This window comes from Talpa europaea (assembly GCF_964194135.1).
Source record: "Talpa europaea genome assembly, chromosome: 8".
NCBI lineage: Eukaryota > Metazoa > Chordata > Mammalia > Eulipotyphla > Talpidae > Talpa > Talpa europaea.
The window spans coordinates 50,084,946-50,112,151 of record NC_140075.1 but is presented as its reverse complement, the minus strand read 5'-3'; the positions used below and the strand labels follow the sequence as shown (position 1 = coordinate 50,112,151).

The window sequence follows — 27,206 nt, the reverse complement described above, 5'->3', positions numbered from 1 at the left end:
GATTTATTTACATAAACACTGGACTATATATGAATACCTGAATATCCATTCAGTATAAAACAAGTGTCCTTATGAGCCCATTTGTGCCAAATTTGCCATTTTGTAGGTGAGGAAACTGAAGCCCAGACAGAATTACCTGTCCAAAGCTATGTATCAAGTCCATAGGGGTGATGGCTCCTGCACAATGACCTGGTACCTATGGGCGCTCATATGACATAGTGATTACCTTCGAATCACCAAACAGTAGTGATAATTGGTAGTGAAAGTGTTTGTAACAAAGGAAAATAGTAACTGCACTTAATAGTAAGTTTGGGACTATTATAAAACTACTCTTAATATCTCATAATATTAACAGGTTCTTTGTGGAAAATAAAACTTAGTTGCTAGAAAGAGTTATTCAAGAATAGGTAAATCTTTTTTAAAATTTTATTTTTTTATTTATTTTTTACATCACTGTTCATTTTTAAACTATTTGCTTCCCCCCCCTTAGATGTAGTCCCCATAGAATTTCCTTCACCAATGCACATATGCACTATCACCACAGTCCCCTGTGCTTCTCCCTCCTTCCCGCCCTCTGATCCCTCTCCCTCCTCCTCCCCTGCAGGATGTCTGTGATTTATAATTGTCTGTTTTTGCTTTGTTGTGTTTTGTATTGTTATTATTTTTTACACTGATGTCTTAATTGGTTTCCCTGTATTCCTCCTACAAGGAACCCATCTGATATTTTTCTTTTTCTTTCTGACTTATTTCACTGAGTATAATTCCTTCTAGCTCCATCCACATTGCTGTGAATGGCATGGGTTTATCTTTTTGATTGCTGAATAGTATTCCATTGTGTATATATACCACATCTTCTTGATCTAGTCATCTATTTTTGGGCATTTGGGTTGTTCCCAGATTTTATCTAAGAATAGGTAAATCTTTATTAAGCAAGATTGATCCTGATGTTTGCCTGTCTTGCAGGATAACAGTAAATGGATTAATGGCATGGATGAACAAATTATGTCTTGGGCAACTTCTAGACCTGAGGTCAGTAAAGATAAAAATTACTATGGTAGTTCTCAGTAAATCTTCTGATTCTAAATGCTTGTGTATTTGTGCTAGTGTATCCTATAGAGGCTGTTGTGCATTAGGTACCAAATGTATGGCTCTTTGAATGAATGGATGAATCTTATTTTGAGATGATTATGGTTTTCTAGGACTGGCATCTGGGAGGTAAATGTGATGTCTACCTGTGGGGTGCTGGCAGGCATGGACAGTTGGCAGAAGCTGGAAGAAATGTAATGGTACCTGCAGCAGCTCCCTCATTCTCTCAGGCTCAACAGGTAACTAACAGGGTAAAAGAGTGGAGAAGAAACTTGGGAATTGACACATCTGATTCCTCTGTTGTCTGTTACTTACTGTGGGATAAAGTTTGTCCATCTCATAGTTTTATGAGGAATCACTAAAGACTATGATATAAAACTTTCAAATAACATATTTCTAAAGTTTTTAATCACACTTAAGTTTTTGTTAGTAAGTTTCTAAATTTCACATTTTTTTGAGCATTTTAAATTTCATTTTTATATTCCCCATACAATTGCAACCCCCTTATTTTGACCCCAATCCCTCCTTTCCCCGCCCCCCCCCCATAGTGTGTCTCTGGTTCATAGTTATTTGTTGATTTTTATTTTTTCTTATAGTTATTCTTAAATTTCACATTTTTAAGTGTAATTAATACCATGATGCAGTAGGCCTACCTAGTGCATATACATAGAAGTCCAGATATTCTTAATTACTGGTTTTATTCTTTAGGGTCATAAACTTACTGGGCTCTTTAGCTAGATTTCATTGACACCCCTCCCATCCTCCAGTAACCTTCTTTTTTTTTTTTTTTTTAAAGATTTGTTTATGCATACAAGAGCTGGGATACAGGCCAGAGACGTGGGGGATGTGAGGACCCAGCAGAGACAAAGTGGGGAACAGAACAGGCAGACTGACCGAAACACTGCTGAGGAGAGCAGCGGGTGAGACAGGAGAGGTCTGCTGCTCCATGTGGGTTGCTCCCTGGTCCTCTGGGGATCGAACTCATGCTGCAGAGGCTGAGGTTTACTTCATAGTGTGGTGCTTAACCCCTTGCACACCAGGGAGGCCCCCAGTAACCTTCTTGACGCTGCTGCTTTCTCTTTTGTTCTTTTCTGCTTCATTAAGTCCCACAATACCCTGTTCTTTCTCATCTATATCCTCTTGAGTTTTTGCTTTTTGCTGAACTTCAGCCAGTCTTTAAGATTTCCCCATCACCCTTTCCTCTTCTGTTTTGCTGTTAATATTATTAAACTCTGCACAGTTGGCTGAAATCCCTGTAGATAATATGGCTCTAAACTGTTATACCTTAAATAGTCAGATGAGCCTCATACATCTTTTGGTTAAGTAAGCCATTTTGTAATAATCAAGGCCTTCTAGGAACTCCATAGTTACATTAGGTATGCATATAATCATTTAAAATGTTTGCATGTTGGGGCCTCCCTGATGGTGCAAGGGAATAAGTCTCAGCACCATCAGCAGCCACTGCAGCACGAGTTCAATCCCCAGCCAGGGAGCTACCCACATGGCACAGCAGACCTCTCCTCGCCTGCTGCTCTCCTCAGCATTATACTTTAGTCAGTCCACCTGTTCTGCTCCCCACTCTGTCTCTGGTCAATCCTCTCACCCATCCCACCCCCCCAAACCTCTGGCCTACACCCCAGCTCTTGTATGCATAAATAAATAAAATAAATCTTTAAAATAAGTTTGCATGTCAACACTGTATGATAAGGGGTAATATATTTGTGTGCTTTTATACTAGGTCATATGTGGTCAGAATTGTACCTTTGTCATCCAGGCCAATGGCACAGTGTTGGCTTGTGGAGAAGGAAGTTATGGCAGATTAGGACAAGGAAATTCAGACGACCTTCATGTGTTGACAGTTATTTCAGCCTTACAAGGTAAAATTATCCTCAGTTAACAGCTGGGCATAAACTATGACCTGACTGTAGAAATGTTTGCTTTTGTTGGAACTCATCTCAACCCTTTGCCAGTTAAAGTCATACATATTTAGATTCTTGTTTAGGCATGTACAGCCTTATTTACAGTATTGTAGGCTATATAATTTGCAAGTTATTTACCATAGCAATGAAGATGATAAAACAAATTCTTTAAAATTGCAAAACTGTAATTAGGCAGCTATTAATAACAATCACACAAGTTTTTCATTGAAATTAAAAATCATTTTATATGGAAACATGCAAATGTACAAAAGACTTTAAAGGGTGCCTCTGTCTCAGAATTCTCTGATGTAGAAAATGAGTACCTCAAGAGTAATCACTGTAGGAGCCCCTAGCTTATTCTTTATATAAACTTTGATGCCTACAAAGAAAGCAAAAAGAGAATTTTTAAGTAAAAGCTTAAAAGTGACAGTGAATTCAGAACCAATTCCTAAGTAGCTCTAAGTGCTCTTTCTTGATGTTTAGCTGTGAAGAATACAGAGTTGAGATGGGAGGGCTGGGTACATACCCAGCTCTCCCACATCCTGCCTCTGGAACATTGCACAAGCTACCAGACCTGTTTGTGACCATTTTCCCCAACTGTAAGAGTATCTGCCTCATAGTTTCTGTGTGAAAATAAAAAATAAGATAGTCCATGTGAAGCACCCTTTTCCTCTTCCTTATCATTATTATTTTAGGTGACATTTACTAGGTTTTGGCTATAAATTAAATAATTCTTTTTATTTCTGTAGTGCCATTTTGATATTTTTCAATTCTGAGAGTATTCTGTAGCAGCTTCAAGTAGCGAAGGGAGTTTTAGCATCCAGTGACTCTTGTTGGGTTTCTGCTCTGTTCCAGGCTTTGTGGTGACCCAGCTGGTGACTTCCTGTGGTTCTGATGGGCACTCAATGGCCCTAACTGAAAGTGGTGAGGTCTTTAGCTGGGGAGATGGTGATTATGGCAAACTCGGCCATGGGAACAGCGACAGGCAACGGCGGCCCAGGCAAATTGAGGCCTTGCAAGGAGAAGAAGTGGTGCAGGTCAGGCAGGATGTGGATAAGTTTGTCTTTGAATACAAACACACTAGCTGTTGACTAGGGCTCTCTAATTTAGGAATAGGAAATAATAGTAAAAATGCATTACATAATCATTTTAAGAGATTTTATGGCTTTGGCTGTTCATATTCAATTTTTGAGCTTCTCACTTAAATGGGCTTTGGTAGTAGAATGGATTCCTTTTTCCTGAGCCAGCTGGGTTAGGGTGCTGCGGTTTTTTGAAGAAACGCTGTGGAGTTTAACTACTGCCACACAGTTCTTGATACATTAATAAATGGAAAGTTTTGTTTTTAGCCTGTCATTATTGTTACAGAGGTTGAGTTCATATACATTTACTGGAAAATCAATTAATGAGCTAAAATAATATTGTAAAATTATATAGTACCTTAGCGTTTACAAAGAATTTTCCCACTCATTCTCTCACATCATAGTCTAGGTCTTCTGTGTACAAAAGTTATTCCAAGGTATGCTGTGTGGTTTGGTCTTCCTGAGGATGATGAGGTAGATAAGACCTGGGGGAATAGGACACGTTGAACAGTTAGGATCTAAGTCCTGAACTGTTCTTTAATGTTTATTACTACATTTTTAACCAAAAACTCCTTCCTTCCTTTTCCTTTCCTTTTGTTTTTCCATTTATTCTCTTCTTAAAAAATTTTTTTCTCCCTGTTGATTCTGTCTGTAGATGTCTTGTGGCTTCAAGCATTCAGCAGTGGTAACTTCAGATGGCAAGCTGTTTACCTTTGGGAATGGTGACTATGGCCGTCTGGGTCTTGGAAACACTTCTAACAAAAAACTTCCAGAAAGAGTGACTGCATTGGAGGGATATCAGATTGGACAGGCAAGGAATAGATCATTATATGGTCTATCTGATCATAGTTTATTTCTTGTGTGTATACTTAGACACTAATTTTCAGAAAGACCAGAACCACCAGTGATCATTTTTCATTTTTTCCCAGTGTGAAAATTTACATTTTAAATCAATTTAAGTTTATCCATTTGATAAGCAGATGAAAGCCTTAATTCAGGGTGTGAATATTTTAAAAGCCCTTCCATAAAATACTAATATGATTTGATATAAAGCTGTTAGACAATATACTTTTGTGATCCTTATTCTGTAGCCAGGAAGTAGACATCTAAATTGCAGCATCATTGGCAGCTACTGCTCTTTTTTTTTTTTTTTTAAAGATTGATTTATTTATTTACACAAGCACTGGGTACAGTCAGAAGCGCGGGAGGGTGAGAGAATTCACCAGAGCCAGAGTGGGGAGCGAACAGTCAGACTGACGAAATACACTGCTGAGGGGAGCAGCAGGAGGCAGGAGAGGTCTGTGCGCCATGTGGGACCCTCACTGGTGGCTGGGGATCGAACCGGCGCTGCAGAGGCTGCAGGCAGCTTCGCAGCCCAGCGCTCAACTACTGCGCCACCGGGGAGGCCCGGCAGCTACTGCTCTTAAGCAGTAATTGTCCTTGTCTGTCCACATTGAGACTGTCTCTTAACAAGGAGATAAGATATTGTTATCTTTTTCTGTATTAATTTCTAGTGTGAATAGTATTTTTAAGTCATTATTTCTTTTTTAGTGGAAAATAATTTACCCTTTTCCTATCTTTGTGCTCTGATTTTTAGTAAGCTACAGTTATGTGAAGGATTTCACTTTAAAGAAAAAAGTTACTTTAGGAACATTAGGAATTATTTCTTGTTGACACATTTTGGTTAACAGATATAGAGGATGGGCCTCCCCGGTGGCGCAGCGGTTGAGCACTGGGTTGCGAGACTGCGCGCGGCCTCTGCAGTGCCGGTTTGATCCCTGGCTGCTCCCCGGCCACCGGAGGAGGGTCCCACATGGCGTGCAGACCTCTCCTGCTGCCCGCTGCTTCCCTCAGCAGTGTACTTCGGTCCTTCTGCCTGCTCTGCTCCCCGCTCTGGCTCTGGTGAATTCTCTCACCCTCCCGCACTTCTGACTGTACCCAGTGCATGTATAAACAAAACAAACAAACAAACCAGCAAACAAATAAATAAAGCATGCCTCTAAAAAAAAAAAAAAAAAAAACAGATATAGAGGATGCTGAAACTAGTAAAAATCTTTAGAAACAGCCAAGTTTTTCACTGCAGTCAGGAAAATGCTTCCAGAAATAGGGCTGTGTGTTTTAGGCACTGTGATTTGCCTTACTGAATATTCTGTTTCTTCTCCAGGTGGCTTGTGGCTTAAACCACACTTTGGCGGTATCAGCAGATGGCTCCATGGTGTGGGCTTTTGGAGATGGGGATTATGGAAAATTAGGCTTAGGAAATTCCACTGCAAAATCTTCTCCTCAGGTCAGTATTATCTTTAATTTAGGGTTTTATACAACATTTTCACTTATGTCATTATTTCTTTTTTAGTGGAAAATAATTTACCTTTAATATTTTTATAAATATTCATATTTACCAAATTCATAATGAATTTTAGAATTCATAATGAAGTTTAGAAAGTTTTGTTGGTGGTTTGAATATCCAGCATTCTATATCTTGATTTTAAATAAGCCATTACTGGTTAAAATTGATGTAAAAATTCTGCAAGACTAAGCTTCTGTCTCCCATATACAGGCTGAACACCATAGAACTCCTTCCCACATATAGAAGAAATAGTTATAAATACATCTCCAGGGTGTCTTATGGAGGGAACCATGAACAATCTTTTCTAACCCTCTGCTTGCAGCTGCCACTTCATCTTATTATTATCACTGAATTTTCCAGGCATTTTCCTCCTTTCAAAAAATAGAAAGGAAATTCAAGTATATAAACAACTAAATTAAAACTTTCATAGAATATTTCCGAACCCTACAGAAGACCTCCTATAATAATTATTTTATGTGATTTTCCTAATACATTTAACAAGCATGATATACAAATATTCAATTTATATTCAACTTAAGATTCACCATCTTCTATAATCTATGACATCTTTATAACTAGACTGGTGAATATTCAGATAGAAATATAGAAAACTAGGAGACCCTATCTGGGGAAGTTTTAAACCGCTATTGTCACCTAAGAAAGCATAAGAAGTCTAATGGGAGCACCATGGTGTTACAAGGTCCATGGTGTTACGTGGTGTTACAAGGAGCACCATGTGTTAAAAGAGCACAGGAGTCTCTGTGGTTCTGTTGCCCAGAGGAATTTTTCCTCTTCACATGAGGTCTTGGGGATTTTAGTCAAATGCCTCTGCCTCTGCATACTTACTCCTACAATTAAGATAGTTTACGGAGCAATATGAGAAAATAGCATTTAAGACTAGTAGATTTGGGTCGAAATAGGTAGGTAACTATTAATATTTTCATTAGAAGAATCCTTGAGTTAATATATATAGTAGACAAATGCAAGAATGTTTTATTTTCCCTTTTTTAAAGTGTGTGCCTTATACTTTGATTTTATAGAAAGTTGATGTCCTTTGTGGAATTGGAATAAAAAAGGTTGCTTGTGGAACTCAATTTTCTGTTGCATTGACCAAAGATGGCCATGTGTATACATTTGGTCAAGGTAAGGAACTTTTGGTCATTATGTTGCTTGTTTTGTCTATACATGTACTATAGAAACATTTGCTTTCCGAGATGCTCTGAGTTGAGTCCTTTTTTTTTTTTTGTTCTGGGTGATGAATGGCCACTATGACTTTCATTCATTAGCTGTTTTTCTGCTCCTCTTCCATGAAGTTTGTCATAAAGACAAACTTTTCTCCTCATAAATCATCCCTCATGCCAGTGCCTTCTCCCTTACTAGAAAATTCCCAGCCAAAGCTCTTCTCCTTCTCTCTGCTGCCTCCACCATGTTGTCACAAGCATTGCCTTAACCAGCAGAGCTCCTCTGGATTCTGCATCACTCCCATCCCTTCCAGGGACCGCAGTTTTAGGTCTCAGAAATTCGTAGATATTCAAGTTTCAAAATCATGAGTAGGTTCATGACCCAAATATTCATAGTAGGGATTTTGGGTAACATATTCACCTTCTTCATGGAACTTCTTGGCAAGTAGTAGTGGCAAGAGAGAGGGGCGCTGTACGTTTGATAAGAATTAAGCCATGAGTCAAGTTTCTAATAGTTTGTAATCTTGGAAGAACATTGATGCCATTACTAAGGAAAGGTCTTGGGGAGAACAAAGACCTTAGTTTTAGCCATATTGAATTGATGCTATATACTCTAGATATATGTATAAAGATGTGTCCTACAAGTTATTGGGGATTTGTAGGTTAAGTTACAGAGAGATTGGTTGATGAAGATGTAGGTTTGCAATAGGCTCTGAGAAACCCAGGGAGAGAGTTTAGAGTGGGAAAAGAAAGTCTATAACTCTAGGAATGTGAGGTGAGCACAGAATGAGGATGAGAACTTGGAAGAGTTAACTTTGAAAAGAGTAGAGAGAGAGGTAGCCAGTGGACCAGGATAGTGCAGCGTCTCTGAGGGGTAGGAGAAGATGAGGCTATGTTGTCAAGCTCTGTGGAGCTCTGTATGCTGGAGCCTGTTTAAAAGACTGCTACACTAGACAGTTGGGATCTATTCATGACTTTGAAGATGTACAGTTCAGTGAAGTGGTGAGAGTAGATGTTAGTTTGTAGAAGGCGCCCAAGCCAAACAGGCCTAGAGGACATAGAACAACAGGAGCTATACTTTCTAAAAGCTTGACAGCAAAGGTACAGGGATAGGTTGATTGGAAATTTGAGGATAAGATAGGTTGAATGGGGCCTCCCTGGTAGCGCAAGGGTTTGTTAAGCACAGCACTGTGAAGCTGTCCATCGCCTCTGCAGCGCTAGTTTGATCCACAGCCAGCCAGGGAGCTACCCACATGGCGCAGCAGACTTCTCCTGACTTGCCTGCTGCTCCCCTCAGCAGTATACTTCAGTCTATCTGCCTGTTCAGTTCCCCGCTCTGTATCTGGTGAATCCTCTCACCTACCACACCTCTGGCCTGTACCCCAGTTCTTGTACACATAAATAAATAAAATCTTAAAAAAAAAAAAAACGATAGGTTGAATGACATCTTTTCTTAGAATGTAAGAATTTTAGGGCCTCCCCAGTGGTGCAGCGAGTTGAGCACAGCGCTGTGAAGCTGTCCGCAGCCTCTGCAGCATGGGTTCAATTCCCGGCTGACCAGGGAGAAACCCACATGGCGTGGCCGACCTCTCCTGTCTCGCCCGCTGCTCCCCTCAGCAGTGTGTTTCAGTATCTCTGCCTCTGGTGAATTCTCTCACCCTCCCTGTGCCTCTGGCTTGTACCCCAGTTCTTGTATAAATAAATAAATCTTTCAAAAAAATTTTTTAGGGACTTGGTACCAGTTCCCTCAAATATTAGGATACTGGAGGTGGCTTTTGGTTTGAAATAAGCTACTAATATTAGATTAATTTTACTTATTTTTATGAGGAAACTGACATTTTGTAAAGAAACAGTTTGAAACTTTTTATTCACTCAGACTCTACTCAACATACCTTACCAGAATAGTTTTTGCGCCAGTGAGTTATATATGTCCTTGCCATTCCACCATAAAAATTAAGACTCATTAGAAAACATAAAAGGACTATAGTATGACATCTATAAATGATTGTCATCTTTTCAGATCGTTTGATAGGCTTACCAGAGGGGCGTGCCCGAAACCATAATCGACCACAGCAAATCCCTGTCCTGGCTGGAGTGATCATCGAAGACGTGGCAGTTGGAGCTGAGCACACACTTGCTTTGGCATCAAACGGAGATGTATATGCCTGGGGGAGCAATTCAGAAGGGCAGGTAATTATTTACCTCACTTGTTAACTCTCTCAAATTCTAGCAGTCTCCGAGTGTTCCTCATTTGGAAAAGGGATAAGCTAGGAAATTCCTAATATCACAGTGCACCAAAGCATATCACTTTGCCATAGGACTGATTACTCTTTGAATTCAGTTATGCATATCTCTCTCTTGATTGTGGTGAAGTAAGTATTATCCATGATTTAAAAAAATCATCTGTTACAGAGAACATATTGATGTTAACCAGAGGAGAAAAGGATTGGCATGGGTGAAATGGGTAAAGGGACTCAGTTATATGGCAATGGATGGCAACAGATTTTTGGTGGTGATTATGATATAGTATATATACTATACATGTTGAAGCACAATGCTGTACACCTGAAACTTATATGTTAAAATCAATGTTACTGCAATAACTTTTTGAAAGATCTATTTTTATTCATGCATACAAGAGCTGGGGTGTAGGCCAGAGGTGTGAGGGGTAAGAGGATTCACCAGAGACAGAGAGGGGAGTAGAACAAGCAGAACTACTGAAATACACAGGAGCAGCAGGTGATTCAGGAGAGGTCTGCTGTGCCATATGGGTCAGCTGCCTGGTCGGGGACCAAACCCAGGCCATCATGGCAGTGTCACTGAGACTTAACCCCTATGCCACCAGGGAAGCCCCTCAATAATTTTTTTTTAATCTGACAGCAAAGCAAAGTGATTAAGGGGAATTGACAATATATGTGAATGTCTACACACATTGATAAGTGGCTGGCACATAGAAGACTTGAGAAGTTGTTATTAACATTCAGCCTACCCTAATCATGGAGGAGGGAGAGACTTTGGTGGGAGATGTCTGAGATGTCTGCTACTACCTTGGCTTTCAACCCCACATGCAGAGCTGCATCTTCATACTCCATAAATCCTCTTTGGGCCTGGATACCCCTAGAATCAGTACCCTCAAATCTAGGTCCATTATTATTCATAGTAGCCTCAGTTTGGCCATGTGGTGTCCTTATCACTGTATTAACAGATGAGGAAGCTGCTCATCATGTTTCCTTAATGAAAGAAGAGTTACTGTTGAGGACACCTTTGGAAAGTCCCTGGCAGGACCTAAGCATGATCCTCCCTGATGATGTTGAAGTAGGGTATCCCAGTCAGACCCTAGAAACAGAAATATAGAGATGAGAATCTACTTATGTGTATGTTTTTATAAATGTTTAGTTATTGTTATACAATCAGTTCGTGTTATTAAAAATCAAGAAGTCAATGTGTATTAAGTAAAAACTCTATAAATCATTGTTTTTGTTTTTTCTTTTAACGTTCCAAAAACTCATTCCTTCTCTAGAAATAGAATCCAAGGATGTGGATAAGTCATTAAGTTGCTAAGATGTGCTAAATTTGTTGTAGTTTAGTTTTTAGGAGATAGTCTGAGATGTGAAACATTCTGATAGAGAAAATCAGATTTTCATTATTTTGATATTGTTGCTTGATAACAGATATTAACATATTTATATCTAATGCCATCTAAGACAAATTTCTTCATCTTGGCTTCCTCTTTTTAATTGACTATTTATTTTTAATTTATACCCAGCTTGGTCTAGGCCACACCAACCACGTTCGAGAACCAACCCTGGTAACAGTTCTGCAAGGGAAAAATGTTCGTCAGATCTCTGCTGGCCGCTGCCACAGTGCTGCATGGACAGCACCACCTGTCCCGCCAAGAGCACCAGGTGAAGGATGAATTATCTATACGCCTGCAGCTTTTCTTTAAGTACTACCCAGCTTCACTGTCTGCTTGCCAGTTTCAGACTGTATCCAGGCATCATACTGAACCCATCATACATTCCCACACAAAACTGAAGCACTCTTCGTGCTACCAGCACTGTAAATATTTCACAAAGCAGCCCCTCTCTGCACCTCCCCAAAAAGAAAATATCATTTGGGCAAGCAAAGCTTTATTATTTTAGAATAGAATGAAGTATTTTTTTATATATATGAAAGAAGTGATTAAAGCTTTTGTTGCAGTTTTCTGAAGTCTGATGTTAGGAAGAAAGATTAAAAGACCTTGAGCCCATTTGTCAGATTCTTCACTACCACCACCACATTCACCATTTGGAACATGAGTTTTCTGCATTGGCATGACAGCAAGAAAAATTCTTGCCATTTTACTTTAGTGTGGAGCAAGACTGATGGGCTATTTCTATCTTTTTGTTATTTGCCTTGCTTTTAATTTATAATAAAATCCTTATCAACCTGTAAAAATTCTAAGGAAAAAATGGTGTATTTGTGTACTTAATCCCCAATTGTGTAGTCTCCCTAATTGGACTCATCCTCTGTTTCCCACAAATATGACCATTATCTTAATGGTCAAGAAATAGCTGGGCAGCTGTTTGTTTTCTAGGCCCTTAAGTCTCTTTTTTTACCACCTCCTGGTGCCTGAGGTTCTAGAGCTTCCCTGAATATTTTTTTCCCTTTTTGCTAACATTTCTACTTCTTAGACACAAGTCCTTAAGAGACTCCACATAGAGATTTTCTCTTAGATACTCTTAGAGAGCACGATAGGGCTATCAGGTTCCAAACAAGCAAAAGATGGTCTCTGGCTAACAAAGCCCAAAATAAGCAGTCAATTTCAGGTGCTCAGGAACCAGTTTCCAGAGGCTTCCACTTCAGGACAGAGGCTATACAGTGTGGTGGTTAAAGTTCAAACTCTGGAACCATGGTGCCTAAATTGAGTCCTGGCCCCTCCACTTATGATTTAAGTAACCTTGAGACTCAGTTTCCTTTTCTGTAAAATGAGGGTAATAATAGCACCCGTTGTAAAGAGCTATGGGAATACATAAACCAATTCACATGAAGCTCTTACAATATTCCAGACACACAAAATTACTTGATAAAAGTTAGCTTTTATTAATAGTAGTAAAATACTTCTGGAAATTGAGCTGTATAATCTTTATTTGCAGGGAACTCAAGTCAAGGATTTTGTTTTTACTCCTTTGTGCATATTTTAAGACTATAACCATGGATACATTCATTAGAATGTTTGCTTCTACAGAACTCTTATTCTTGTAGTAAAAAGTCTTTATGAATCATGCACCCATATCTTATCATTCTGTCATGGTCAGACCCTACTCAGTATGGGCAGAGGTTCGGCTACATTGCCTATTTCCATTTTCCAGAAAAGTCTGTCTGGTGCTGGTTAAACACCCTGTGTTATTTTGAAATATGAAAAGGAAGTTAAACTGGGATTTGTTAAGGCCCATAGTTAAATGGGAAATTAAAGGAGAAAAAAAAAAGTTTCCATAATGATAAATTTTAAAAATGTTTTAAAAACAAACACAGATGCCTCAAAAAATTAAGATCAACTGATGAATAAATTAATAATTGTGTGATAAGGCAAAATTAACAAAATATAGAATTTAAGAGGTGAGATGGGTATTTGTTACATTATTGTTGAAATTTATGTGCTCGAAACTTTTCAAAATACTGAAAATGAAAGCAATGCATTTTCCTTTATAAGTATCCATTTGCTTTCTGGGCAGGTGTGTCAGTACCTCTGCAACTAGGTCTGCCTGATGCGGTACCCCCCCAGTATGGGGCACTGAGGGAGGTGAGCATTCACACTGCCCGGGCCAGACTCCGACTGCTGTACCACTTCTCTGACCTCATGTACTCGTCCTGGAGATTACTGAACCTGAGCCCCAACAACCAGGTAACATGCTGACTTGGGAAGTAGTGCCTGTGACGTGTTCACCAGATCCCAGGGACTTTCTCTCAGCTTTAGGGAAAGTCTTCAATGGCTAATACTTCTGACGTTCAGCACCCAAGAGATGTCAAAGAGGCAGCTATTTTATTTCTATTTTTTTGTGGGTTTAGGGATAGTCCAGATACTGGTAATCATGCTCTTGACTCAAAGTTATCTTAAGACCTTCTCTGTTGACTTTGTATTTTCTACAACATTCAATGTATGATTTTTTTTTTTAAGATTGATTGATTGATTGATTGATTTATACAAGCACTGGGTACAGTCAGAGCGCGGGAGGGTGAGAGAATTCACCAGAGCCAGAGTAGAGAGCAGAACAGGCAGACTGACGAAGAAGTACACTGCTGAGGGGAGCAGCAGGCGGCAGGAGAGGTCTGAGCACCATGTGGGACCCTCGCCCGGCAGCTGGGGATTGAACCTGTGCTGCAGAGGCTGCAGGCAGCTTCGCAACCCAGAGCTCAACCGCTGCGCCACTGGGGAGGCCCTTCAATATATGATTTTAAAACTTAAGCGCACAACATTGTTATCAGCACAGTAAAGGTTGTTAGATAAATGAATCTGAAACATTTAGGAGACATCTTTTTTCCTTTAAAATTAGCATTCTGAGTCCTGTTAAAGAGTAGGTGGAGAGGGCCTCCCTGGTGGCGCAGCGGTTGAGCGCTGGGTTGCGAAGCTGCCCGCAGCCACTGCAGCGCCGGTTCGATCCCCGGCTGCTCCCCGGCTACCGGAGGAGGGTCCCACATGGCGCGCAGACCTCTCCTGCCACCCGCTGCTCCCCTCAGCAGTGTGCCTCAGTCCTTCTGTCTGCTCTGTTCCCAGCTCTGGTTCTGGTGAATTCTCTCACCCTCCCGCGTTTCTGACTGTACTCAGTGCTTGTTTAAATAAATAAATAAAATAAATCTTCAAAAAAAAAAAAAAAAAAGGTTACTTGCTAAAAAAAAAAAAAAAAGAGTAGGTGGAGAAAATAAAGTAAGTTTGGCTGTTTTAACTGTTTCTATGAGACAATCTAGTCATTTAGGAAGAAAGGAAGCTGGCTATGTTTGTTTAATGTGTAAACATGCCAATCAAATGTGTATCACTTTGTAAAACTAGTAGTCAAAAATCCTTTGGGTAAGCAGTCAGGGGCCATCTGATACACCGGTTAATTCCCCGGCCACCAGCGAGGGTCCCACAAAAAAAAGAAATAGATAATCAGCCAGGAAACAAAATACGATGTAGCACTAACCTAGTGTTAGCAAACCATTTATAATTAGTGGGGGAATGTTTATGATATAAAATGAGAAAAGTGGCAGAAAATTGTATAAACAGTTTAATCTCAACAATGTGAAAGATCACTGTGCACACAGAAGGAAATTAGAAGGAAGTAGGTGTGTTAATAGGATTATCTCCATATGGTAGGATTATGGATGTTTGATTTGTGTGCATGTATATGTATTCTTTTCCGGGTTTTGAAAAACAGGAATTACATATTTTGTCAGAAACATATTTTTAAAAATTTCTAGTGGTTACTAATCTCCAGGTTTATTTTTTTTAAATGCATCCAAAAAAGAATTATGTTGTAAAAGTGAGAAGTGTTTTTCTTGAAGCTTTAGATTGTACCATATTGATATGCCTCTGATATGCTTACTTTCTGTTACAGAACAGTACATCTCACTATAATGCTGGAACATGGGGCATTGTACAGGGACAACTTCGACCTTTGTTAGCCCCACGGGTCTACACTCTCCCGATGGTGCGCTCCATAGGAAAAACCATGGTACAAGGGAAAAACTATGGGCCTCAAATTACTGTAAAAAGGATATCAACCAGGTTAGTATATGTCTGTGTGTTTTGTGTGTTTTTCACTAAGTAGTTGGCACTTTTTTAGGTGAACATTATTTTTTAACTAACCTCTGTGAGCCTTAGCTTCTCATTTGTAAAGTAAGATATTGACAGTAATTATATTAGTGTGGTTTTGGTGGGCCTTTCACAGTGTTTGGATATTGTTAACCTGGCCTTGTTTGCTCACTGATCAGAAGATATCCTCACGTAATCTTTGTGGTGATTTGTGGAAGTTGATAAGAGTTGTATTTCATTCTGTTTTCCCTTTCTTTTAAAGGGGACGAAAGTGTAAGCCCATCTTTGTCCAAATAGCAAGACAAGTAGTTAAACTGAATGCATCAGACCTCCGTCTGCCTTCCCGGGCATGGAAAGTTAAGCTGGTTGGAGAAGGAGCTGATGACGCTGGAGGAGTATTTGATGACACAATCACAGAGATGTGCCAGGTATATTTATGCAGTGTCCCCTGCTAAGTCATCCACTCAGGTGGTATAATGGCCATTTTACTATCTTCAGTGATTATTCTGTTATCTTTTTCTAGATGCAGCAAGCATTTTTGAGCCTTACATAAAATCATTCTGTTAATGATGTTTAAGTGAATGAGAGCAAGGGTTTGTAAATTCTTTGTGGAGATACCTTGCTGACTAAATGTCAGTGCTCAGCCATCTACCAATGACTCACCATCTGTTGTGCTGTAATATTGGCAGAGGAAACAACAATGACACATATTTACATTTACATAACAGACAAATACAGGACCACCCTTGTGCTCTGATTTATTCTGGTGTTTGTCGAACAAAGTAGAACTGCCAAGCTCCAAGGGAATAAAATAACAAGTCTCAAGAGTTTGGACCTGTTTTTATTTTAAGATATACAGTGACAGCTTTACTATCATTTATTGCATCTATTTGAGTATCAGTACACCCTGCTTACAGGTACACCAGCTCCTACCCTCAGTTGACTTTTTTCATGTTGGTTCTTCATACTACATTTTTTTCATGTAGAAAATGTAGGATATTTTAAAGTGAAATTTCCTAATTTCACTTTAAATTAAAACCACATGTGTATATTAATTTTAGTAGTCGTGTTAGTTACATATGTCATATATGTTCATTTTATGTGTATGAAATATTTCATTGTGATAAAATCTTTAAAATTTAAAAAAAATATAAAACTGCAAAAATAATTATAAAGGTAACTTGTTATCACATGGTATTATAATGACTTAAATATATTCTCTTCAGTGTAATCATTTAGTATAATTGATTTGTTCTCTTGATGCAGTTGATTATCATTTCTCCAAAAATTGTTTTTCTTTCTTCTCCAGGAACTTGAAACTGGTATCGTTGACCTTCTCATACCTTCTCCCAATGCCAGTGCAGAAGTAGGTTACAATAGAGACAGGTAAGGCAGTCAGCAAGTGTTTATTGAATATTTATAGTGACAATGAGGGCAATGATGGTAGCTCACATGTATTGATTGATTGATGATTTAAAGACTTACTTTATTTATTTATGCATGCAAGAGCTGAGATGTAGGCCAGAGGTGCAGGAGTGGGGTGAAAGGGAGGGGGGTGGTAAGAGGATTCACCAGAAACAGTGGTAGCAGAACAGGCAGATTGACTGAGATATACTGCTGAAGGGAGCATCAGGCCAGATAGACGAGGCCTGCCGTGACTTGTGGGTCAGCTCCCTGGAGGGGAAACAAACTCATGCTGCAGTGACTGGTGATAGCTTGATAGTGCTGAGACTTTAACCCCTGTGCCACCAGGGAGGCCCAGGCTCACATTTATTGAGTTCTTATGTGCCAGCACTATTCAAAGTGCTTTACATGGATTATCCCATTGAATCCTATTTATATCCCTAAGGAGTATGTCTTGTTACTATTCCCTTTTCATAGATAAGGAAATTGAGGCATTTCCATCATAATTTAGTATTTATTATGGGACCAACTCAATGATAATATATTGGGTTAGAGAAAACTCAGACTTGATGATGAAACCTCACTTCTTTTGGTCTCTCCGCCAGGAATTTTTTTGTAGCCAAATTCATTTAAAAGCTTTTGTATGCTGTCAAATCATAGCACTTAGTATTTCCAATTATATTTATCCCAGTATTTACGAAATTTTGAATTTTGGATCCTTCATGGACTTGTAGGTGATAAGTGAAATTCTTGTTTGTTTTTTTTTAAAGATTTATTTCTTTATGCATACAAGAACTGCGGTGTAAGCCAGAGGTGTGGGGGATAGGGGATTAAAGGATTCACCAGAGAGAGAGGGGAGCAGCAGGAGAGACACGAGAGGTCTGCTGCGCCATGTGGGTTAGCTCTCTGGCGGGCCGGGAATCAAACTTGTGCTGCAGTGGCCAGCAATAGCTTGATAGCACTGTCTTTAACTCCTGCACCACCAGGGAGGCCTAGTAAGTGAAATTCTTTTAGGAAATACAGTATCCAGGATCAGGAAGCTTAAGGATTAATAGACCATTCACTTGCTTTTTATGGTTCTTCTAAAAATAATTCCAAATATGCTTCCTGTGCTGTACCAAGCAATAGCCACAGGCCACATGTGACTGTTGTTTACTCCAAATGTGGTTAAAGTAGCTGAAGAACTGAATAATTAATTTTATCAAATTAACATAAGTAGCCCCCTGTGGCTAATGACTGCTTTATTGGACTGTGCAGGTCTAGACCAATGCTATAGCTGTTGGATAACCTACTTCTAATAGAAATGAGAACAATTTTTTTTTTAATTATTTGTTTTAATTTTTCAGGTTCCTTTTTAACCCCTCTGCTTGCCTTGATGAACACTTGATGCAGTTTAAGTTCTTGGGAATTTTAATGGGGGTTGCCATTCGCACAAAGAAGCCTCTGGACCTCCACTTGGCCCCTCTGGTGTGGAAGCAGCTGTGCTGCGTCCCTCTTACTCTGGAAGACCTGGAGGAGGTGGATCTGCTCTACGTGCAGACTCTGAACAGCATTCTTCACATTGAAGACAGTGGGATTACAGAGGAGAGTTTCCATGAGGTAAATCCTGGCTGGTTTGCCTTTCTGCTGGTGTTGACTAAAAATTTTCTGTTTAAAACTTAGTTTTAGGCTTCTGCTTGCTGTCTGGCTCACTCACACCATGTCCCGTCGTTGTCCTTTGTAGCTCAACCCCAGCAGTTTAAGTAGTTCCTAAGATGTAAAGTCTGCTCTAGCATTTAGCTTTTGCTCCTTCCCCTTTAGTCAGTCTGCATGTCAGAGTGGAGGACTGATGGAACCAAGGTGGGGCCTCTGGAGTGACTAGAGCTCATCATACCTGGTTTGTGGGCAGAGAGATTTGGCATTGTTTTTAACTACAGCCAGATAAATCAGTACATTCCCTGCTGATCAAATAGCCTGATCAGTCCTATCTGTCTTATTTGCCTTTTTATCCTTTAAGGTCTTTGTGTTTAAAGTCTTTTAAAGTCTTACTGATTTGTTATATTTGAATGTAATATACTTGATATCATTTCTACCAAGTAATAAAAATTCTTTTTTCTTCTATTCTTAGATGATTCCTCTTGATTCTTTTGTTGGCCAGAGTGCTGATGGCAAAATGGTTCCCATAATCCCTGGTGGAAATAGTATTCCACTCACGTTTTCCAATAGAAAGGAGTATGTGGAGAGAGCCATTGAGTATCGACTTCATGAGATGGACCGACAGGTGAGATGAGACATTTTGAGAGGTGCATATGAATGTTAGGATTTGTCTCCAAAGGAGAGCTCATTGATTACTACCAAATTTTTCCAGGTGAATTTACTGTGTGGATTGATTTGTATCTGTTTTTCAGTCCCCATTCAGAGACTTTGCACACCATTCCTCTGGGTCTTCTGTATCCTTAGTTCAGACTTCTGGTTTGTTCATTGGTTGAATTGAGGCCAAACTCTCACCCAACCTTTACCTCCTGCCATGTCACTCCTCCTTGGGTCCATTTGTCTGTATCTTTTACTGCTACCCAGCACAGTGTCCCACTCCAGCAGTTTTAGTCAGGCCCCAGGAATGAACCCCTGAGGCTGGTCTTGCAGTCTCACCTGAGTGCCTCTTCCCCCTTCATGCTGCAGTCCTTCAGGCCCAGTTGAGACTGCATCTCCTCCACAGACCAGCTTTTAGCCATCTCCATAACCTGTAGAGATCTTTTTGTTACTTAGAAATTCCTCAGAATATCATATACTTTTAGGTTGCAGTCTAAAAATGAGGCCACAGAGTTTGGATCACATTTCTTCAATTAGTTTGTAAGATATTGAATGAAGTATATATTTTCATTTATTTGAGTTGTCCTTGATCTATGTTGACATTTGTAAGCATTAACATTATGTTCAGAAATGGTTTGTTTTGGCTCTATTTTTTTTTTAAACTAATTTATCTATTTATACAAGCACTGGGTACAGTCAGAAGCGCGGGAGGGTGAGAGAATTCACCAGAGCCAGAGCGGGGAGCAGAGCAGGCAAACTCATGAAGTACACTGCTGAGGGGAGCAGTGGGCGGCAGGAGAGGTCTGCGCGCCATGTGGGACCCTCGCCAATGGCAGGGGATCGAACCGGTGCTGCAGAGGCTGCGGGTAACTTCGCAACCCAGCGCTCAACCGCTGTGCCACCGGCCTTGGCTCTATTGTTCTTAATGAGTATTTTAATAATACTTTATTTGCAGAATATGTTTGGGTCTTCTTGGGAACACACGGGCTCTAAAGCTGTTCTGTAATTTGAAGTGTTTAAATTCTGCACCCTTCACTCCTGGTTCCTTCTGACTCAGGCTTTTGGCCAAGTCCCATCTGAAAACTACAACCCTTAGTTTAGCGAGGGCCTCTCCTGTCAGCAGTGCTTTTTAAACAGCTGGGACCTAGGATTTATCTCTAGCTCATGACTATTTTCGATCTTTGGAGAGTGAATAACTGACTAAAACTGCATTGATCACTTCCTGCATGTCAGGCATGGTGACAGCCACCCTCATATGCAGCTTTTCCTGTAATTCCTCAGTGAGATCTCCATTTCACAGACGAGAAAGCATTGCGTCCAGAGAGATGAAGCGATGTGTGCAAGGAAGAGCCGGGATCCCAGACCAACCTTCACCACAGAGCTTAGGCTCTTCTGTTGCCCTACCTTTGAGGGTGGGATGACCCTCCCATCTCCATTAGCTGTGCTCTGCTCTGCCTTTGTTCCTTTCTACATAGTGAGGCCTTCTGACTTTTACTTCTTCCTTGTCTCTGGAACCCAGTGTTCTTCCCAAAGCTGTCCCTAGTTGACCACCCTCTCCACCCCCCAACCACCGCCCACCAGCCCCATCCACCCAGGCAGACAGCCTCAGACCTCAGTCTCATTTTTTCCTTTTGGTTGTATTCTACTAGGCATAACACTACTTTGGGGACAGACTTTGACTGGGGGGGTATGCCCTTTAATATCGGTAGACACTGCCCCTTCTGCCAATCCTATTTGTTAGCCCTGGGCCTGACAACATTGTACTGGTCATAACCCCAAAGCCTTCCCCAGAGTGTGACTGTTGTGCTGATGTTTCTTTTGAAATCACATGGTTTTGCGCTGGTAAGGAGTGAAGAAGTACTTGTAAAACAAGCCCCGAAGAGTGAGGAGTCTGTGTGTAGGGCATGCACCACTGTACCATCTGGAGGAGTTGGGTTTTTTTTAAAGATTTATTTATTTATACAAGAACCAGGGCACAGGCCAGATGTGCAGGAGGGTGAGAGGATTCACCAGAGACAGAGTGGGGAACAGAACAGGCAGACTGACTGAAATACACTGCTTAGGGGAGCAGCAGGTGAGACAGGAGAGGTCTGCTCGCCATATGGGTATCTCCACAGCCAGCGGGGGTCAAACCCACACTGTACAGGCTGGGGACAGCTTCACAACGCTGAGCTCAACCCACTGCACCACCAGGGAGGCCCTGGAGGAGTCTTTTTAACAGATTGTGTGGGCAGCCCCTCCCCCCGCCCCCACGGCACTCCTCAACTCTCCTGCTGTCAGCGCTGTGCTAAGAGAACAGCAGCAGATACCTGTCCACTCACGTAGGGCCTGATGTAGTCATTTAAAATGCTCATCACAGCCATGTGAACAACGATTATCTTCCTCAGTTTTAAGATGAGGAAAGTAAATGAAGTGGTGGGGCTGGGATTCGGCACTTCTCGTCCTGCCTGCTGTTTCCTACAGAGCCCTTCCCCTTGCGCTCTCTTCTTCTCTGTGTTCTTCTAATTTTTTTTTTTTTTTTTACAATGAACATGAATAATTTTTACAAAAAAAGGATTTAATTGTTTCCAAAAGAAAAATGTGAAATACAAAAACAGTAGCAGCTAGACGCGTCTTCCATGAGCTTCTTTCCTTGATGAGGAGACCAAAGCCCCAGCTTGGCAGGCTCAGACGTGCAGCCAGGTGTAATTGGGAATGTGGGTGCGGGAGGCAGGTCTGCACTGGGCTCCTGAACTGGCTGAGCTGGGCCAGCAGGAAGACCAGTCCCACAAATGGGAAGCAGCAGCTCTAGCGAAGGGTCAGAGGCAAGGAGGGTGGACCATGTGCATGGGCATTCGTGTGTAGAGAGACAGGTCAGGAGTCTGGGAGCACATGAACAGACGAGAGCTGCTCAGCCCCATTTGGTCTGTAGTGGTGCTCAGGGTACACACACACTGAATGAACCACTCTCCTCGGAGCAGGTGGCTGCTGTCCGAGAAGGGATGTCATGGATCGTCCCGGTGCCGCTGCTGTCCCTCCTCACAGCCAAACAGCTGGAGCAGATGGTGTGTGGCATGCCAGAGATCTCTGTAGAAGTCTTGAAGAAAGTGGTGCGGTACCGGGAGGTGGATGAACAGCATCAGCTCATCCAGTGGTTCTGGCACACCCTGGAGGAGTTCTCCAATGAGGAGCGCGTGCTCTTCATGAGGTTTGTGTCTGGAAGATCTCGACTGCCAGCCAACACTGCTGACATTTCTCAGAGATTTCAAATCATGAAGGTTGATAGGGTAAGTAAGCTTTCTTTCCTTCCTTGGCAGTGTTTGCCCTTACTGCTTCCTTGGGAAAACCAAATAAACCTCCATCAGACCTGTCAATTCTTAGAATTGCCTGGAATTTCCAGATTATTGAAAACATCAAGCAGAAAAACTTGTTTAGAAACAAGTCCTACACAAATACAGAAAACACACCATGACCTTCACCGAATCTTCTAGTATCTTCCTGATGGGAAGCTAAACTTGGCAGAGTGGTCATCATGTTGACTATTTCTCTTATTTCCTGTGCCCTTTCATTGTGTGACTTGTACATGGTCTTGTTTGTTTTCACCAAGATACAGTATAACTGTAAACTGGTGAACATGCTCTGGAAGGACCTGAAAACACAAAACATGATAGCGTGCTCTATGTTCCTTGTGTGGTATGAGTCACAGAGCAGGCAGTGCAGCTCCCTTGCAGTCTGATAAGAGACCCCCAACTGAGGAGCCCCGCCCAGCTGCCATTTTGACAGATGACTTAGGAATAAAAGGGCTTAGAGTCTTAAATGCAGGTTGCTGCCAGAGTCATCTCTCTCATCCCCATCTGACTATGTCACCCTTGTCCTTCCGGACCATTCAGGGAGACCATGCCTACCCTGTACTGACTCCAGGATAAATAACTACCACTTTAGTGGCCTTTACCACCTCACAACCTATCCTCTGCCCTACTTTCTGATACCATCTCTTAATGTTTGTTATATTCTGGCCAGCATGGGCTGCTTGCCTTTCTCCCCAATACTTTGTGTTGTTTTAAACTGCTGTGCCTTGTTGCCTCTGCTTCAGTAAGTTCTTCACATCCCTTTCCAATAGTGTCTGGCAAGTACTTACTCATCCTTGAAGCTTAACACCAATATCATCTCCAAGAAGCCCTCCTGGATGCTTCTCTGAGCCCATTGACCATTCCTGAGGGCAGACTTAGCCTTCCTCCGCCCACCTTCTGGACACTTGGTACACCCCTTAAATCCAGCATTAAGTTAGAAGTGCCTGAGTTCCCTCCTTGGTACACCCCCCCATGAGCTGGGCATTGATTCAGGAAACAGTAAAGAAAGTAGGACCTCCTCATGTGAGAGCCTGTCCTGCCAGCTTCAGCATCTGCCTTTCTGGTGTTTTTCCAGAAACTACCCCTGAAGGTTGCTATAGCCGAGTTGTCCCTCCCCCACTGCATCCTGAGGCTGCCTGCCTGGGCTCCACTCCTAGACTCAGCTTGCTGGAGAGGCTTTGCACAGGAAGGCTATGAAAAGAGCCTTTCCATAAATTTTCTACATGACTTGCCCGAAACTATAAGTAGTAAATCTGTTTTGTTGCTTCAGAGAGAGTTGGACAGGAGGAAATGATTTGCTTCTATTCAGCTCTGGAAAAAATCCTTGCCTTCTATTTGTCCTGGACTACCCCTGCCATCCAGGAGTTAATCCACCACTAATCCCCTGCCTGGGGCTTTTCATCGAAAACTGGCCACTGTGGGTCTTTCCCTTGTGACTTTTAGACTGTTTCTCCAGTTTGCAAATCAGAGCCACCTGTTGACATTCCTTTTCAGTGTTTTGCTGGTTCGGTTTGTTCTGCATTCAAGCTATGTGTCCCACTGGCTTTGGCACAGTTAGGCCTCTGAGCCCTCCGTCTTCTCACCTTAGCTGTACCACTTCGAGAAAGAGGAATGCCAGCTTCCAGAAAGCTGAGCAAGAAAGACAGGGCAGGTTCTTTCTCTTAAAGCTATTTTTTTTTAATTCATGAAAACAGTATAATGTCATTACTATATTGACCAATAGTTTGGAAAATGGTTCTGTTTGCACCATGAACAGGTATAATCCTCTCTCTCTAATAGTAGCCACTTTTACATTTTATTCCTCCCAGTTTTGCCTTAGGCATACATATTTCTGCATGAAGTATGTTAGCATTTTGTATTCTGCTTTTTACCCTGGTCACTTTTCTGTCAGTCATAATAATTATAATTTTAAATGACTGTATCAACTGTCAGTTAAATGGCTGGATTAGAATTAACTGCTCCTCCCTCATCTGAGTGGTGTGCTAAGAGCCAGGCAGGTCTGGGATTCCAGAGCACGTTAGGACAGTGGTGGGAGGAGTGTGACAGCTCCTCACAATTGTTCTTTCCATTTCACCGGCTCCATAGGATCCCTGCAGCATCTTCAAGTTTTTATACTCTTGGTGAAAGGAACTAACTCCATTATACTGTTAACTCTGTGGCAGGCATTGTGCAAAGTATGTTCTCTCCAAGTAGTTTGCTGGTCAGGGCTTGTTCTCACTTTACATGTGAGCACAGTGGAAGAGGTGAAGAAAGGGGGGAACCTCTTCATCAAAAGCCTTGATGATCATGGGACACCAGAGCCCACACTCTTGCTACATGCCACGCTCATGCAGGCCTGACCACAGAGCCAGCTGGAAGGCAGCCAGAGGCGCTTTCCTGACATGGGCGGTGGGAATGGGCAGCCCCGACCCCTGATGCCTGCAGTCACAACTCTTGGTCTCTCTCCACAGCCTTATGACAGTCTGCCTACCTCACAGACCTGCTTCTTCCAGCTGCGGTTGCCCCCCTACTCCAGCCAGCTGGTCATGGCTGAGCGCCTGCGCTATGCCATCAACAACTGCCGCTCAATCGACATGGACAACTACATGCTCTCAAGAAACGTGGACAATGCCGAGGGCTCCGACACCGACTACTGACCACTCCCTTTTTTCGATAATGTTCAGTTCCAATTTAATGTTGATATACTTTTATGGTAACTACATAGATGTTTTAGAAGCATAAACTGATATTATAAACAGTGGCCACACTTAGTTACTTTAAATGTAACAAAGGAATTAGATGTTTTTATTTTTCTGTGATTGTACAAAAAAAAAAAAGACAAAGTGCTCTCAGTCAGGTTTTTCCTTCCATATTTTTGGTCACTTTTGATAAGTTTGCATGGAACCATTTTTGGTGCATTTTTAGTTGGGAATGGTACATTTTTGTAAACCCACCCAGTGAACATGGAATTGTACATTGTGTATAATTGTTCATTAGAAAGGACAGTTTTACATGAATATTCATATATTTATTTTGTTTTAATTTGAATTGCCTGTGCAGGGTTCCTTATGCAGAGAAATAAAGCTGATTCGGGAACCAGAGTGTGACTGAGAGCATATTTAGGCTAGTCTCACTCTGATGACTTTTTGACCCATCAGAAACTGTCCTTCACACAGAGAGGGAGCTTTGCTTGGAAATACAAAGCAGAGGGCCATGTGGATATTGCAGTACCTGGGGATGGACACCCCTATTTTCATTTGCTCTGTCGTCTCGGGTGACACTGACTCCCTCACTGCAGGACCCTGGCCTCAGCCTCTTGGCCCTTCCTCTTGGCATCGCCCTTGTTCCTCCTCTGTGGCTGAACTGCAGTGTAACATGCTAATCAGAGCCTTTCTTGAACAGCCCTACTCTGAGGCAGGGAGGAAGCTGCAGTTCTGACCCTGTCTGTGAAGAACAAGTGATGGGTTAAAGAGCAAGGGAGTTTACAAGTTTATGGTCTCTTCGGGGAAGGATGGCCAAATGGAACGTGTACAGAAAAGACAGCTATTACTGGTGGGCACTGAACCTACAATGAATGATGGTCATGCAGATGAATGAGTGAATCTCATGAATTAATACAAATATGAAAACTGATGAGTAACTTGCATAGGTTTGAATGATGGATTGAGGGGCATTGTGCAGGGGTTGGGGAAGGGGCTACACTCTAGGTGTTTGAATCTAGCCCTAGTGGACTCCAGGTGATGTGATCATTTGTTGTGGTTCTGGGAGAAATGGCCACCTTGAGAGCATCTGTGAAGACTCTCACTGGCCTGTGAAGGTCATTGTTTGTCGCTCTGCTCAAATGAGGTGCCAGAGAAAGCCTTGTGGACAGTTGTTTTCCACAAGGGAAGTGGAAGACATGTGTTTTTAAATTGGTAGAAAAATGTGATTTTGTTGGCTAAGATAGTATGGTACATATATCTTTCCCAGTGAGCAGTATCATGCCTAATGATATTTAAAATGATAATATTTTAGTTTTATCTAAAAGAGGCTTCAGTTGGAATTGGGTTTCAGAGGCCATAGCTCTGGCAAACCCCACGGGGTTCTGGGCAAAGACATGCCTTTAGCATAGTACTCAGTCAGTGGCAGTGGCAAAGGGCTCTGGGTTGGATCATGTGATCTGGTGGTTGTAAGGGACTCTCTGGTCAAGAGGGAACTTCTCTTGAACAGAGACCCCTGTGTGCTGCTGAGATCCCAGAAAAAGCTGGAAGGAGGGATCTTTTAAGGCCTTCTGGGCTGGTTCCTAGATAAAAGTGGCTCTCCCCTCTTACTGAATGTGCTGGTCTGAAGGATAGGTCTGTAGTCTCAGAGATTGTTTTAAGTCAAAATAACACTATAATCTTGGTGAGTCTCCGGCCTCTGCTGCCACCATTTGCTTTGCAAGGTGGGGGTGTGGGAAAAGGGTGCCCCCACCAGATTCATACTCTGAGTCCAGGTCATCCCTTTACTCTTTGCCCAGCCTCATGCACAGCTTCCTAAGGGGTCTGGCCTGCAAGGAGAAGCTACACAGATGGTTGGCTGGGTTTTATAACAGAAGCTGTTTCTTTGCTGAACCTGACATATTTCTTCATTCTCTTGACTTGGAAATTGTGAATGGGAGAGGTGCAAGTCCCTGATCTGAGGAACTGAAATGAACCAGTGCAGGTGTGTATTTTTCTTGGTTCACTGTCAGCCCCTGTGGAGGTGAAGGCAGGTTTTTTGGTTTTCTGAACTCATTGGGTTAATAAATACTTAACAGTAGCTTTTATGCAGTCCCAAGTAGCCCTAAGTGAACTCAGGCATT

The 27,206-nt window shown here is 41.6% G+C and overlaps 1 protein-coding gene across 1 annotated transcript in view; it reads left to right on the top strand.

The window, feature by feature from the left end:
- Positions 1-25,041, top strand: part of HERC1 (HECT and RLD domain containing E3 ubiquitin protein ligase family member 1) — a gene marked incomplete at both ends in the record, with an annotated part of 154,163 nt that extends 129,122 nt beyond the window's left edge. The window contains 17 exons of the mRNA XM_084240899.1: positions 964-1,029; positions 1,200-1,325; positions 2,825-2,963; positions 3,861-4,042; positions 4,740-4,895; positions 6,249-6,371; positions 7,472-7,574; positions 9,633-9,802; positions 11,379-11,517; positions 13,327-13,496; positions 15,187-15,356; positions 15,646-15,811; positions 16,693-16,769; positions 18,134-18,386; positions 18,895-19,047; positions 22,037-22,342; positions 24,856-25,041. Coding sequence (XP_084097025.1) covers positions 964-1,029; positions 1,200-1,325; positions 2,825-2,963; positions 3,861-4,042; positions 4,740-4,895; positions 6,249-6,371; positions 7,472-7,574; positions 9,633-9,802; positions 11,379-11,517; positions 13,327-13,496; positions 15,187-15,356; positions 15,646-15,811; positions 16,693-16,769; positions 18,134-18,386; positions 18,895-19,047; positions 22,037-22,342; positions 24,856-25,041 — 2,685 coding nt within the window. The remainder of the gene's footprint in view (positions 1-963; positions 1,030-1,199; positions 1,326-2,824; positions 2,964-3,860; positions 4,043-4,739; positions 4,896-6,248; positions 6,372-7,471; positions 7,575-9,632; positions 9,803-11,378; positions 11,518-13,326; positions 13,497-15,186; positions 15,357-15,645; positions 15,812-16,692; positions 16,770-18,133; positions 18,387-18,894; positions 19,048-22,036; positions 22,343-24,855) is intronic.
- Positions 25,042-27,206: the final 2,165 nt, after the last annotated feature.